The sequence below is a fragment of the Peromyscus maniculatus genome, chromosome 12 (assembly GCF_049852395.1).
Source record: "Peromyscus maniculatus bairdii isolate BWxNUB_F1_BW_parent chromosome 12, HU_Pman_BW_mat_3.1, whole genome shotgun sequence".
Taxonomy (NCBI): Eukaryota; Metazoa; Chordata; class Mammalia; order Rodentia; family Cricetidae; genus Peromyscus; species Peromyscus maniculatus.
The window spans coordinates 39,483,201-39,498,134 of NC_134863.1; the positions used below are offsets into that span (position 1 = coordinate 39,483,201).

The 14,934-nt window shown below is 39.8% G+C and overlaps 1 protein-coding gene and 1 pseudogene across 2 annotated transcripts in view; one reads left to right on the top strand and one right to left on the bottom strand.

The window, feature by feature from the left end:
• The first annotated feature begins 5,861 nt into the window (after window positions 1-5,861).
• Window positions 5,862-6,411, top strand: LOC102907107 (large ribosomal subunit protein uL6 pseudogene; annotated as a pseudogene).
• Window positions 6,412-8,833: 2,422 nt separating this feature from the next.
• Trat1 (T cell receptor associated transmembrane adaptor 1) overlaps window positions 8,834-14,934 on the bottom strand; it is a 37,902-nt gene continuing 31,801 nt past the window's right edge. Inside the window, exons 5-6 of one of the 2 annotated variants that reach the window (XM_076548928.1) lie at window positions 14,010-14,095; window positions 8,834-9,186 (exon numbers count right to left, since the gene is read on the bottom strand). In XM_076548928.1, coding sequence (XP_076405043.1) covers window positions 8,929-9,186; window positions 14,010-14,095 — 344 coding nt within the window. In that variant the 3' untranslated portion in view covers window positions 8,834-8,928. Of the gene's footprint in view, window positions 9,187-14,009; window positions 14,099-14,934 lie in introns of both variants that reach the window. The other variant, XM_076548927.1, reaches the window with a different exon arrangement.

Consider the following 14,934-nt stretch of genomic DNA (forward strand, 5'->3'; position numbering starts at 1 on the left):
CTTATTAATGGTGAAAGGAGGCGTATGTGGCATTAATCTTGAACACATTTTGATTATGTCCATGGAGAACGTGTCATTATCACAGAATGGCAAATTGTGCAGAAGGAAGAGCTGTCCACAGGTACAGGTGGATTACTTCTTTCCTAAGGTGATGGACTGTTCAAAAACTGGGTGAAGGACAGAAACATCATCAGGGAAGATGCACATGGCTGCCAGCTGGCAAGCTTTGCCTCTCCCAAACCCTACAGGAGGCTTCAGCTCCTGCCTCCCGGCTGAAACCTGTGTCACCGCCCCCTTTGGGTTTGTAAGTGTGTGTGCTTGCACATGCGTGTGTTTACGTGTGTGTGGAGGCCAGAGGTCATCCTCTGCTGTTTCCCTCCTATGTTGCCAGACAGGTTTTTTTGTTTGTTTGTTTTTGTTGTTTGGGTTTGGTTTTGTTTGCTTTGATTTTTTCTTTTTTCTTTTTTTTTTATTCATCTATTTATTTTGCACCCTGGCTGCAGCCTTTCCCCCATCCTCCCCTCCCAGTCCCTCTTCCTCACCACCCCCCCCACTCACTAGTCCCTTCCTCTTCTGTCTCCATTCAGGAAAGGGCAGGTATCCCATGGGTATCAATAAAACATGGCATATCAAGTTGCAGTAAGACTAGGTACCTACCCATGCATTGAGGATAGGCAAGGCAACCTCGTATGAGAAGTAGGGTCCCAAAAGCCAGTAAAAGAGTCAGAGACAGCCCCTGCTCCCGCTGTTAGGAATCTCACAAAAGGACCAAGCTACACAACTGTAACATATATGCAGTGTCTAGGTCAGTCTCATGCAGGCTCCCTGGTTGTCAGTTCAGTCTCTGTGGGCTTTGCTTTGTTTTGAGCTAGACTTTCTTCATCTGCCTGGAACTTCCTGATTAGGCTGGGCCGGCAGCTCCAGGGACCCATTTGTTTCTCTCTCCTCATCACTGGGATTACAAGCACTTACTATCATGCTCAGCTCTTTCCCATGGTTGTAGGGAGTGAGCTCAGGTAGGTCTTCATGCCTGCTAAGCAATCAGTTCACAGACTGAGCTACCTCCTCAGCCCCTGGTACTCTCCATCCTACAAGAGGGATGAGTCTCATTATCAGCATTTCTGCTGGAATCTTGTCTTCCATAGCCCGCTGGACTTCTGTGAATGAGGGCAGATCCATAGCAATTGGGTAATTAAATATCCAGCAAGTGAAACTGTCCTTGGGAATATTTCTGCCATTAAGGCTTCACCTCCTAAAGGTCCCATTCTTCCCCTCTCCCCAAACACTGCCACCAACTGAAACCTAGGGTTCAAATATCTGATCCTATGGGGGACATTTATCATTCAATTCACCATAGAGATTAAAACAAGAATAAATAGTAGAGGAGAACACGCTCACTAAATTTACATTCTAGCTCTCCTATCTCAAAATTTTCATCTTCTCTACTTTTTAATGTCCTAATTTATGTTGTATGCCTTATTAATCAAATGATGATAAAACTTCAGAGAGAGAGAGAGACACTTGAACTATGTACTGAAACTAATCCCTCTGCCTTTATTCTACCAGAAATAAGCTATTTAATACCAAAAAGGAAATAAGCAATCATTGTTCTCCTTGAGATTTGAGTTGGGCTCTTTTCTTCCCTTTTAGCTTTAAGGTAATATCAATTGTTGTATAGCAAGTTCCTTTGAACTGAAACATTCCCTCCAGTGGGGAGGGAGTAGACTCACGAGACTCAGGAAGAAAACTGATTTTATAAGCCTGGGAAAACTGAGTCTTGCTAGATTTAGGAGAGCCCCACCCCCACCCCCAGACTTACAGAAGGAGTAAAGGACAGCCAGGGAAGGGGGCTCTAATCAGCCAGTGCCTGAGAGGACATTGGGCCCATCAAGCTGCCTGCAGGTCATGCATAGAGCTTAGTGTTGCAGCTTCTGTGAGATTTCACCTAGGTTCTGCTGGGCTTTATAGAGATGAAGCGGGAACCTAACAAGAACTCACTGGTTCTGCAAGTTGGGCTTTCATACGGTTGTCACTTTGGTTTGTCATTGGCTCAGTGTTTGGGGTGAATAGATGTGTGTGTTGTATCTCGCCAGGAAAAGCCTCTCCGGCAACATCAATGAAAAATTCGAGAGTTTAAAAAGTCATCTGTTTCCTTCTGTTAGCTTTTCTCTTTGCTTTTCTCTGTACATTTCAGCAGAAATGAGAGAGTTTATAAGGATATTCCTTTTGGAACATAAACTCTTCAAGCTTCCACAGGTGAAGTATTCCCCTAATTATTGCCCGATGACTACTGACTCATAGCTTATTATCATGTCCAAGAACTAGACTGAAATATATGTATACTACAGAATGATAGTAACACAATGTGAGTGCTTTGGCATCTTGTCAAGATGAAATAACACATAAGACTTGCCATCCTCTCTTGGATAAAGAGATAAACCCCAGACAAAATAGGCAAATCAATGGAATTGAAGACATTGAACATTAAGCAGTGAGGGACAAGGATCCAGGAATATGGTAACAAAGGAGATGAACCTTCTGTTTCCCTACATAATCGTCTGGGGTATGTTTTTAAATACTCTCATAAGGCAGAGGAAGCTTAGGCATCATGTGAAATGAGGAAACAGGTCAAAGGGGAAAAATGTTGTAGGTGAGATTGTTCGAGTAATAGTGTAAGTTCTAGAGATATGTAAAGGGCACTCCTCAAATACTCACTCAATACTGACCACAAAATGCAAATGACAAAATGGTCTTTCTAAAAATTCTTATTCAGGGAGCTTCCAGAAGACTCCAAAACAGCACAGGCTATTGCCATCATTTTGATTCCCCATGGTAACCACATAAAAGACCTCTACAATAAAAACTTTAAGACACCAAAAGAAAGAAATGGAAAAAGACACTAGATGATGGAAAGACTGCCCTTGACCATGAATTTACAGAATTAATATTGTGGAAATGGTTATGTTACCAAAAGCTGTCTTACAGACCAAACACAATCTCCATCAAAATTCCAATGACATTCTTCACACAACAACAATAAAAACAAAAAACCTTTGGTTCATAGATCCTGTGCTTCCATTCATTTGGTTATTTGTCCCTGTGCTTTATCCAACCTTGGCTTCAACAATTCTTGCTCATATAAACCCTCTTCTTTCTCACTAATTAGACTCCCAGTGCTCCACCAGGGGCCCACAACTGGATCAGGCCCCCTAAATGGGTGAGACAGTCATTTGGCTTGATCTGTTTGGGAGGCAGCTGTGCGTTGGTGCTGGGTCCTGAGATCGTTGCATGAGTTGGCTGTTTGAATCCTGGGACTTATGCAGGGACACTTGGCTCAGTCTGGGAGGGGGGGAATGGACCTGCCTGGACTGAGTCTACCAGGTCGATCCCGGTCCTCGGGGGAGACCTTGATCTGGAGGAGGTGGGAATGGGGGGTGGGCTGGGGGGAGGGGGAGGGGGGCGAGAAGGGGAGAACAGGGGAATCTGTGGCTATTATGTTGAACTGAATGGTGTTTTAAAATTAAAAAAAATATATTCAAGCTATTCTAAGAATAAAGGTGAGAATTAATAAAAAAAAAAAAAAAACCGACCCTGATATACATGTGGAAGTACAAAACCCAAATAGGCAAGGACAGCCTTAGCAGAAAGAGCAATACAGATATCACAACACCTGATCTCAGAGCATATTACAGAATCATAGTAATAAAACAGTATGGTCTTGGCACAAAAGCAGACATATAGATAATATGACAGAATAGAGGACTCAAAAATAAAGCCTTACAGTTATAGCCACATCATTTTGGACAAAGGTTAAAGGTATAACATTGAAGAAAGAAAGTCTCTTTAACTGGGAAAACTGAATTTACACACATAGATCTCTATCTCTCACACAACATGACAAAAAACTCAAAGTGGATCAAAGAACTTAATTTTAGACCTGAAACTACAAAATAAACAAAACACCTGCAGATACAGGCATAGGCAAGAGCACTCTGGAAATGGATTCAATAGCCCAGGGAATAAGAATTAAGTGATACGAGGGGATGATGTTAAAAGTCTCTGCATGGGTGGGAGTCAGGATCTATCCCTGGTGCATGAGCTGGCTTTTTGGAGCCCATTCCCTATGGTGGGACGCCTTGTTCAGCCTTGATGCAGCGGAGAGGGGCTTGGTCCTGCCTCAACTGAATGTACCAGGCTTTGTTTACTTCCTATGGGAGCCCTTACCCTTTTGGAGGAGTGTGGATGGGGGGTTGATGAGGGAGGGTGAGTGGGAGGAAGGATAGGAGGGGGAACTGTGGTTGGTATGTAAAATGAAAAAAAATTTAAATAAATAAAAGTATTTCTAAAAAGTTTCTGCATGGTAAAGGAAATAATCTATGTGAAGAGAGTAAGAAATGGCCTTTGCCAACTATATATCAGAGAAGAAATTAATATACAGGATATACAAAGAACTACAAACAAGTTAAATAAGAAAAGTGAAATCATCTAGTTAACAAATGGAGTAGTGAACTGAATAGACAGTCCTCAAAAGAAATACAAATGGCCAATAAATATTCACCTTACCTGTGAGGAAAATGAGAATACAAACTGTGAATCCATTTCACTCTGATTGCAATGGCTATCATCAAGGAAACAAAAGATATCAAATACTTAGAGACGATCCTCACTCTGATAGGCCTGTAAACTTGTGTAGCCATTAAGGAAATCAGTATAGCTGTTATACAAAAATTAAAATTGGAACTAGCATATGAGACAGCTATTTCTCTCTAGAAGATATTCCCAAAGGATGCTACATCATCATACCATAGAGATACTTGTGCATCCATGCTTAATGCTGGATCATTCACAGTAGACAGGAAATGGAACCAGCCTACTTGCGCATCCACAGATGAATGGACAGCAAAAATGTGGTACATATACAAATGGAGTTTTATTTCAGAAAGGAAAATGAAATCATGACCTTTGCAAGCATCATTATATTCTTGCAAGATAAGCCAGACTCAGAAAAATGCTGCATGCTTTTTCTATTATGCAGAATCTAGATTTATAATTATGTATGCATCTCTCTCTCTTCTCTCTCTCTCTGTCTCTGTCTCTGTCTCTGATCTGTCTCTCTCTCTCTCTCTCTCTCTCTCTCTCTCTGTGTGTGTGTGTGTGTGTGTGTGTGTGTGTGTGTGTGTGTGTGCATGAAGGTCAATGAAGGGAATCATGAGAGAGAAGGAAGAATTCCTGAGGAAGTCAGGGGGAAAGATGGTAATGGCATACATGTGATATGTAAACAGAAAAGGGAACTACCTGGGGGAAGGAAGAGAATGAAAGCACAGTGGATGGGTGATGTAGAGTAGGGTAGTAGGGGAAGGGAATAAATTAGAGCAAAGCACAATCACACACACACACATACACTCAAATAAAACTCATTACTTTATATGGTAACTAAAAAACTAATAGAAACCCCCCCAAAAAATTAATAGAAAAATAAAGGATCAAAATATGTCCAAATAACTTCAAATAACTTGACTTTATAAGAAATGTTCAAACTAGTGCTAAAACAGCCATCATTAGATAAAGTACAGTTCACAGTATCTTTTACCCAATAAAAATACTATCATTTAAAGAATCAGAAAGCTCTTTTTTTGCCACATCTACTATGAGAATAAAGACCATTCTCTCTCTCTTTTTTTTAAGATTTATTTATTTATTATGTATACAGTGTTCTGTTTGTATATATGTCTGCACACCAGAAGAGGGCACCAGATCTCATTATAAATGGTTGTGAGCCACCATGTGGTTGCTGGAAATTGAACTCGGGATCTCTGGAAGAGCAGTCAATGCTCTTAACCTCTGAGCCATCTCTCCAGCCCATGAAGACCATTCTTAACAAACTGTCAATGTTCCAGAAAATGTTGACACCACTCTGAGGGGGCACACAGGTAAGTCTCTAATCACATCAGTGTAGGGCTAAGTCTCCTTGAAAAGAAAAAGAGGCCCCAGGTTGACAAATGGTAGGCAACCAGAGCGGAACTGGCCACTGCTCAGACTACCTGTAGACATGTTCACAGCATGATTCAGAGCTTTACAACAGGCTTCCACTACAAGATGAGATCTGTGAGTACACACTTCCCCATCAATGCTGTTATTCAGGAGAATGAGCCTCTGGTTGAAATTCAAAACTGATAGGGTGAAAAATACATCCACAGTGTTCAGATGGAGACAGGGCCTGCTTGTTCTGCTTCTCAAATCTAGAAGGATGACTTAATCTTTGAGGAAAATGATATTCAACTTGTTTCAAATCCAGCAGCTTTGATTCAGCAAGCCACACAGTTCAAACCAAAGGGTACCAGGAAGGCTTTGGATGGCATCTACTTGTTCAAAAAATGGAACAGTACAGATTGTTCAGAGAAGCATAGTTAGCTCAACCTTGGGAATTTTTCACCCCATGACAATGTCTCTAAAAATTTAAACAATGGCTTTTTCAGATGCACAGCATGACAAGGGTGTTATTTATTAAGTGGTGTTGTTTACTGTGTGAGAAAAGCCATGAGGTACAACAAAACCCACTATAAGAGTTTATTAAGGGAAGGGAACGGAAGGGGTGCTTAGGCCTATGGAAAGGTCATGCAGGAAGAAAGGGTGGAGGGGTGAGTGGGACCCACACATATGTTCCCCTGCACATGTGCATATAGGCTTACATAGCTACGCCATTCATGTGCATAGATTACGTGATCACGCAGCTCATGGATTATGCAGGAGGTAAGGCTGGAGGATGACTAAGCATCTTGCCAGCACTTGCGTGGTCGTGGGAGAGTGGCTAGGAATTCTAACAAAGGGAGTTTTATTACTCATTGATCTGGACTGCAAAAATAGTTAAAGAAATCCCTTAAGCTAAAGTATAGGGTACCAGACAGAATCCTGCATGCATGCAAACTGAGATTCCAATTTTATGGAAAATTTCTTCTTTAGGTTAAGTCCTTTAAAGGAAATTACACTCCAATTACATTATGGAAAATTATGAAGGTACCTTTTATTATTCTAATATTTTTAAATGGTAATTTAAATAAAAATGTATGATATCAGAAAGCCTACACCCATGAAGTGTCATCAATATGAGTGACTTGACAAGATCTGAACAATGTTGATGCCAATGGATGTGCCAACATGGAGAGGGTCGAAAGCTTGCAGTTTCTCAACTCTAGACAAAGAATTATGGGCAACTGGAGAATGTTCAGAGTAGGAGAAATGGTCTTCTACAGGTAGAGCTTTCCAATTATATACATACATATATGTAACAACAATTAAAGAAAAAGAGGTCACTGAGAAAGCGAGAAAGGATACATGGGGAAGTTTTGGAAGAAGAAAGGGGAAATGGCAAATTATATAACTACATTTAAACTTAATAAAATTCAAAAACAGTATAAAAATGTGATGTATGTAAAATCCACAGCACATAGCCAGAAAAGAAAAAAAGGGTATGTTGTACCCAAGCTTCTCTGCCAAAGTAGCCTTTTAAAATACATATTATAACAAGTTAAATATGTTAATTATAAACTACCAACAAGCTTCTTTTCTCAGTGGAAGACAATAGAAGCTATTTTGGTTTTGATAGTTTTTTTTTTTTTTTTTTGAAACATGGTTTCACTCTTAACCCAAGCTGACCAGAAATTCACTATTCAGGACCAGATGACCTGGAACTAATGGGCTCTTCCTGCCTCAGCTTCCTGCATGCTGGGATCACAGCTAAGCACCTCTGCCCCATGCTGAAGATTATTGAGTTAACTGTTTGGGAGACAATGTGGGCTAATCCTTTAGAATTTAAACTGTGTGCATATTTTTGATCCAATTTCTGACCTTCTAGAGATCTGCCCTATGGAGATGAATGATAAGAACACATATCTTTAAATATATTCCATTTCCTTTAGGGGACTTAACACAAAAAAGAAACTAGATAAGTATCCAGACATGTCTTGGAACATTCTCATTAGAATATTATTTGTGAACAGATAAATAGAAACTTGAATTAATTTAAGTAATCTTCAATATTAATGGAATGAATTCTGATTGAGTCATAAATGAGATACAACGCAGACTTTACAATTATGAGACAGAACTTGGGATGGAGCTCAGCGATGAAGCACTTGACTTTTGTGTGAAAGATCCTGCGTTTGCTTCCAGCAGTAACACAGACAAAATGTAGTATATTTGATATAGTTAAATATAGTAGAAGTAAAGCCAGAGTACCTTGATCCATGAAGAAAATTTAAATAACACTCATAATCCTCTACTTTTAAGTTAAAACAGAGAAAGGGAACAACTGATACATATACATGGTTATGTCCATAAAATATTCACAAACACAGAAAGATTCATACTGATTATCTCTGGCAGTAGAATTTCTAAGTTCTTTTTTTTTATTGTTGTAAGGAACATGGAACTCTTATAACAATTTTTAAACTAATTATGCTATTTATATTTTGGAAAAATACTCCTCAAGATTATTCTACTTTTCTTGGCAATGTACTTTCAATATGAAATTTCTAATTATTTATTCACATTGATGAAAGAGGAAATGTTCAATTGATTAATATTTTAAGACATTGGCTTTTATCTTTCAAGTGACATATCCTAGAGCACATATGTACTTTTAAATTTTTTGAAAATTTTCCTAGGTATTGCTATACATTTTGGCTTTGTAATCAAGTAACTTAATTTGCAAACTGGATTTTATTATTTTACTTTTCCTACTTGGATATTTTTTAACTGAATTCAGGTAATTAAATTTAATGGCACTAGATTTAGTGTGTGGAGACACAATCTCTGAAGAAAAAGGAAGCTACCATCCCATCGACAAATGAGCAGACTGTCCTGCCAGCCCTCTTGTTTTCTTAACCATCTCTGATAGGATGCTTATCAGTGAGCTGGATCATCATCCAGCTAGATTGCAGGCTCTCTCTTGGCACGGATTAATCCAAACAGTCTTGCAGGATCATCATGAACACTTTCCTCTACTGCCTGGTTATCTGGTGGGGAACTTTCTACCAAATTGATCTGAGAAATGTTGGCATCCATTGCACACACTTGTGCATCCTTTTCCCTGTCTAACAAATTAGTGTTCTGTTTCCTGGGCCTTCTGCGTTTCCCCTTGAAGCTGTGATCCAGTGTGGCATAGCACATCTGATCTTCGGCACGTCCCTGAAAAGAAAAGGTATGTTAGTTTTTCATTGTTGGTCTAGTCTTTAAATTCCAAGACTTCTATAAATTTCCATGGCCTATGAAAAAAAAAATTCTGGCTTTAGTTACCTTATTTTGCCAAAGTTAACAGTTAAAGACAACAACAAATCAGTAGTTAATTCAAGACTTTTGAGTTGAAAAAGTATTTAGATGAAGCTTCATGGATTTTTTCCCTCATACTCAAAATTTATGTGAACACATTAGACAGTTTCTCACCTGCTTATATCTTTACCTTCACCTCAAGCAGTTACTGTCTTATGTCACTTCTACCAAGTAACTGTACCTTCATTTGTTTAGGAGGGAAAACACACAATAGAGAGGAATCTAACAAGTATAAGGTGTGCTTTGCATATTCTCAATAAATGGTGATTTAATCTGACCCACAAATCCTTCCTCTGCCTCTTGCTTTACAGTTTTAAAGATTCGTTAGAATAAAGCAAACAGATCTCTTCGCACAACTGACACCTAAGACAAAATGGACTTTGTTACCCTTCCCCTCTGTCCTAGAGCTGGGTCAATGTCAGGGTGAGGACAGAAGGCTAAGGTAACCTGGGGCACACAACAGGTTGAAGCCCAGACCTTGAATGCGTTGTTGGAAAATCCCAGCATCATTAAATCTCAGTTGTGTTATGTACAACTTGGGCAGCTTGAGCTTGGGTGGCTTCTTGAAAATCATACTGAGTCTCAGTATTCTTGCTTTTAAAATGGAAGCAGTAATACTGATCTCATAGTGTAGATATGATTGGTAAATAGAGAACGTTCTGGTAAATAGAGAACGTTGATACTGAAGCTGTAATTATTTAAAAGCAGATGATATTATGATTATTACAAGCTTCCAACTAAAATTGGAGGGTTTTCATTGGAGATAGTGTAGCTATCTATGTTCAGGATTTACCTCTAAGACCAGGCCAAAATCATGGGGGCTAGAGGCTGAGGAAGTAACATTTGGATGAAAAAACTCCCCGCACCTAAGCAAGTATTTCCCTATTGGTATAAGGGAAACGTCTTGTGTTTTTATGTCAGGCAGAAGAGATGGCTCCATTTACATGCTCTTTAGTTTCTTTATCAGACTTGCTATTCCTTATCATTTCCACAAAAGTGCAAGAGCTGTCTAACTGCTATCCACACGTTCATCTTCCCCTCCACCATTCATCCCACTGTACTGTTTTCAAATTATCGCTGTAAGGTACAACCCTTGTCTTTTACTATCTGTCCTTCTGAAAGAATCACAGCCTGTGGACTAAAGTTGGGATTTCAGGTCCTGACCTTTAAGGTTTTCTATTTTGATGCTCAGTACTCCCCACTCTGCTCTGTACCCCAGAAAACTTGTCAATTCACTGCTGCACACTTTTAGTACTGTCGTCTGCCTCAACTTTCCCCAGGCCAACTAGTGAAAAGTTATTAAAGTTCACTTAGAACCATAAAGAAATGGTGATTTGTTGGTCTTTGGGGACTTTGTTGAACTCTCCTGTCTTCTTCAGTAAATTCTGCCCTATCCTGTTCTAGAGACTTGGAGTCCTGTACCCAAGGCCAGCAAGACCAAGCAACTGACCTATGCTATAGCAAGCTCCCATTGCCTCCCATCACCCTGGCAACAGGCCCCAAGAGAATGAATGGCCCAGGTGTTAATATTCTGATCCTGCCCTTTGATGCCACCCAATGCCTTGCTGTAGAAGCCTATTCTTAGAGCTTCTCCTTAAGAATTCTCCACCCATTTCTCTCTCTTCTCCTTCTGATTTCCTCTCACGAGATGCATACCTCTCGAACCCCTCACCCCCCACCTCTTTTTTGTTGTTGTTGTTGTTTGTTTTGTTTGTTTTTTGTTTTTCAAGACAGGGTTTCTCTGCATAGCTTTGCGCCTTTCCTGGAACTCACTTGGTAGCCCAGGCTGGCCTCGAACTCACAGAGATCTGCCTGCCTCTGCCTCCCGAGTGCTGGGATTAAAGGTGTGCGCCACCACCGCCCGGCTTCACCCCTCACCTCTTGAACCCCTCACCCCCCACCTCTCTTCCTCCCTCCTTATCTCCCCTCTTTCTTCCCCCCACCAAATAAAACTCTTCAGTAAGCGCTGTCTGCCTGGCATCTCTGTCTCTCACCTGCCGTGGGGCACCTTGGCTCTACCCGCCAGCATATGTAATATCATGACACCAGGAATGGGCACATTTGATGGCATTTGAAAATTGATATTTACTATCAAGAATGGAAAAGGCATCTTTTCCCTTGAATCAAAAAAAAAAATGCATAAGCCTTTAGTGGCTTGTCCAACCTCACTTGAGGGGTCTGCTGATAACAGAACAGAAAGAAGGAGAATGAGGAGAATGAGGAGTGTGTCGCTACTCAATCGTCTCAAAGGCAAAATACATTCTTAGCTCTGTCTGTCATATGAGGCATGACATCTCTCTTCAATACCAGCGTGGTTGGAATTTGGTTCCTGCAATTATAGGAAATCACTCCAAATGATATGTGGCAATACTATTGTGTTTTATCAGGCAGTGTCAGGGTAAAAAGAAATATCTGAGTCCCAAGAAAGGATCATGGCTGTACATTCAATATTTACTTCAGACTTCCACTGTGCTGGCTTAGTTGAGGGCATTGGGGGTTCATAGAGGAAAGGGTAAAGAAATGTGAGTCCCTAGCAAGAAATAGAAGCCACAGGGGATGGAAAGAACCTATTTAATTTCACTTAGTCCCAAAATTAGAGGGAAAAAAAGAGCAAAGGAAGTTTCTGTTGTTCTGTTGGTTGGGTTTTAATATTGAGATCATTTTCACACATGCTAGGCAAATGATAATGATCATTTCCAGGAAGAAGAGAAAAATTAATTAAAGTTGTCAGATCCTGAAACTCAGGAGGAATAATGCGGAGCATAATTAGTATTGGTCTGAGAAGGGAGAGGATGCTTTTGACAGAGTAAGGAGGTGGGACATCGGCCCAAGGCCAACAAACAAATAAAAGGAATATCACATGTGTATATCCTTAAAGTTTATAGGCTATGGGAGCAATTGGGGAATAATCTAATTCCTAGGTTTTCTGATGAACTCTTAGGACTTAATTTTTCAATGAGATCAAGATACTCAAATTACAGTCTCTGAACCACACACAAAGGCAAAGGACAAAGAAATGACCCGTGTTTCTCAGAAAACGCTTTCTTCCTTCAACCTACACATGTTATTGTAGATTCCCTGTGCTTTTGTGACCAATCAGTGCATGAATATCAGAGTAGCAAATGGTCATGACTATGCTGATGAGGTGAAATGGAGCAATTAGGAGAAGAGGACTTCTAATGTGTGAAACTGGATGTATAAGAATGTAATGGAATAGAGACTAGTTTTCTGAATCGTGTCTTTAACTACACAATTCATAAAAGAGCAGGCTCAACGGTGTTACATGGTTTTGCATCATTTCCACTTGAGGAAAAGCCAGCTGCAGCTCAAAGAAAATGACTCCATGCAATTCCCATGTGTTTATTCATAATTTATATTCATAACTTTTGGTATAGTTACATCTACATTTCTAGATGGTGTATTTACACCTTAATCTCCTTCAAGAGCTTTCATTTTATTATCATGAGTTTAACAGGAGATATCATGCCATATAGCTTTTCCTACTTTAAAAAAAAGTGCACTTTAAAGATTTGTGTTTATGTGTATATGTGTGTATATATGTACATATCCCCCCCACCTGTGTATGTGTGTGCATGCACATGCCTGTAGAGGGCAGAGAGGATGTCAGATCCCCTGGAGCTTGAGTTAGCAGTGATTGTGGGCTGTTCAGTGTGGGTTCTAAAACAAGCGCTCTTGCACTGAGCCATCTCTCCAGCCCCTAAAAGCATATTTTATAATTAACCAAATGTCAGATTTCATATGTGGTGGCTTTTTTCTCAAATATCACTACATCCCAATTTCTTTTTTCTTTTTTTTTTTTTTGGTTTTTCGAGACAGGGTTTCTCTGTGTAGCTTTGCGCCTTTCCTGGAACTCACTTGGTAGCCCAGGCTGGCCTTGAACTCACAGAGATCCGCCTGGCTCTGCCTCCCGAATGCTGGGATTAAAGGCGTGCGCCACCACCGCCCGGCCCCAATTTCTTAATAGAATTGTTAAGAAGTCTGATTTCTTACAAAATTCTTGTAGTGAAAAGGAGAAAAATTCTACCACAATGGGAAATTTCCAAACTGTGACCTATTTTAGAACAAGAATATTGTATGTAAGATGAATCTGCCTTTGGATTCTGTTTCCTCACACAGTATCTGGGTGCTCCAGGACAAGCTTTTCTTTCTTTGCAAGTTTTAAAAAATAGGAATTTTAATGCTGCCTCCTTCATGGGACTCTAAGCAGAGACTGCAAATGGGGCACATGAAGCAAGGCTGTCACAATTGCTGTCACAATTGTCCATGACTAGTCTAGGCAGTAGTGAGGGGATATAAGAGAAAAGATTTTGGAGAAGAAAGAATAATACTTGAACGTTTGGATGCTTTCAGGGCATTATGCAAATTCATTTATATATATATATATATATATATATATATATATATATATATATATATACACAAAGACAGGGCCTATTGTTCTTTGAACTACACCTAATTTTGAGTCTTCTGGTGTTGTTTGAGTTTGCTCTTGCTTCTGTATTTCCCTGTAGAGCTCAAGTCTCAGAACTTGACATGTGATTCATGCTGCAAAATTTTTAACAGGCTGCTTCAAATGTGTATCAGAAAACACCCTATGTGCTCTTGAAACATGTCCAGGTGCTTTGAACTAGACTAGACTTAACTTATACAGAAAACGTCACCTGTCCAGATGTGGGGGCTTCTTGCATATCACTTGCAGACCTTTGTGGTCGAGCTTTCATTTGCTCATAGCAGTCCTCATCCATTGCTTCTTGGGAGTAGAGGTGATGGAGGTTTCCGTGGAAAAAATGAAAAGTGCTGGTATAAATAAAATGTGTGACCCAAACAATATTTAGCTAAGAATATACAGCCTCAAGAATTATTTAAGTAGTCTTTTAGATGGACGTGCAAAGAAGTTATGAAAGCACAAACTGTTACTGGCTGATCAGACAGAAAAGTCTTTTGTCCACAATATTACTGATAGATGATAAGAAGCTCAAGACGGAGACTGTGTCATAGGGATTTTCTGTACCACAACAGCATGTGGAAGTCTCATCTGAACTACTGTTTAAAATGATCTGGAGATCCAATGGAGTTAAAGGGTTGTCTGTGTTATCTACTACATGGGTGTGGCTGCACGTGGTACACCCTAGCATAAAGTCCATCTGCTTGCAAAGTCCATCGATGATTACAGTTTTGTAATTAATTCTATGAATAATATGCTTTATCCAGAAATATTTAAAGTGCCTCACTCTAATTTTGAACAAAATGGCTTAGATTCTGATTTGTGTCCCACTAATCAGAAGCATCTCTCTTAGACAGGACTGTTTCAAATCCTCAAGATTGTTCAATGCCATTCGAAGGATCTAGAACTTTTTGTGCAGTGTCTAAAAGTCAACAGACTTGTACTCACTACATTCTTCATGCTAGTGAACCATCCTATTTTGTATCTTTATTCTCTCAAATACATCCCTATATATACCTACTTAGAGTGGCTAGTTACCCAGCCAAAATGTACAATGCATCAATTTGACCTCAGAGAGGAAGATATATTTATTATACCAAAAGGTACCTAATAATCTTTCTACCCTCTCTAAAAAAAAACAA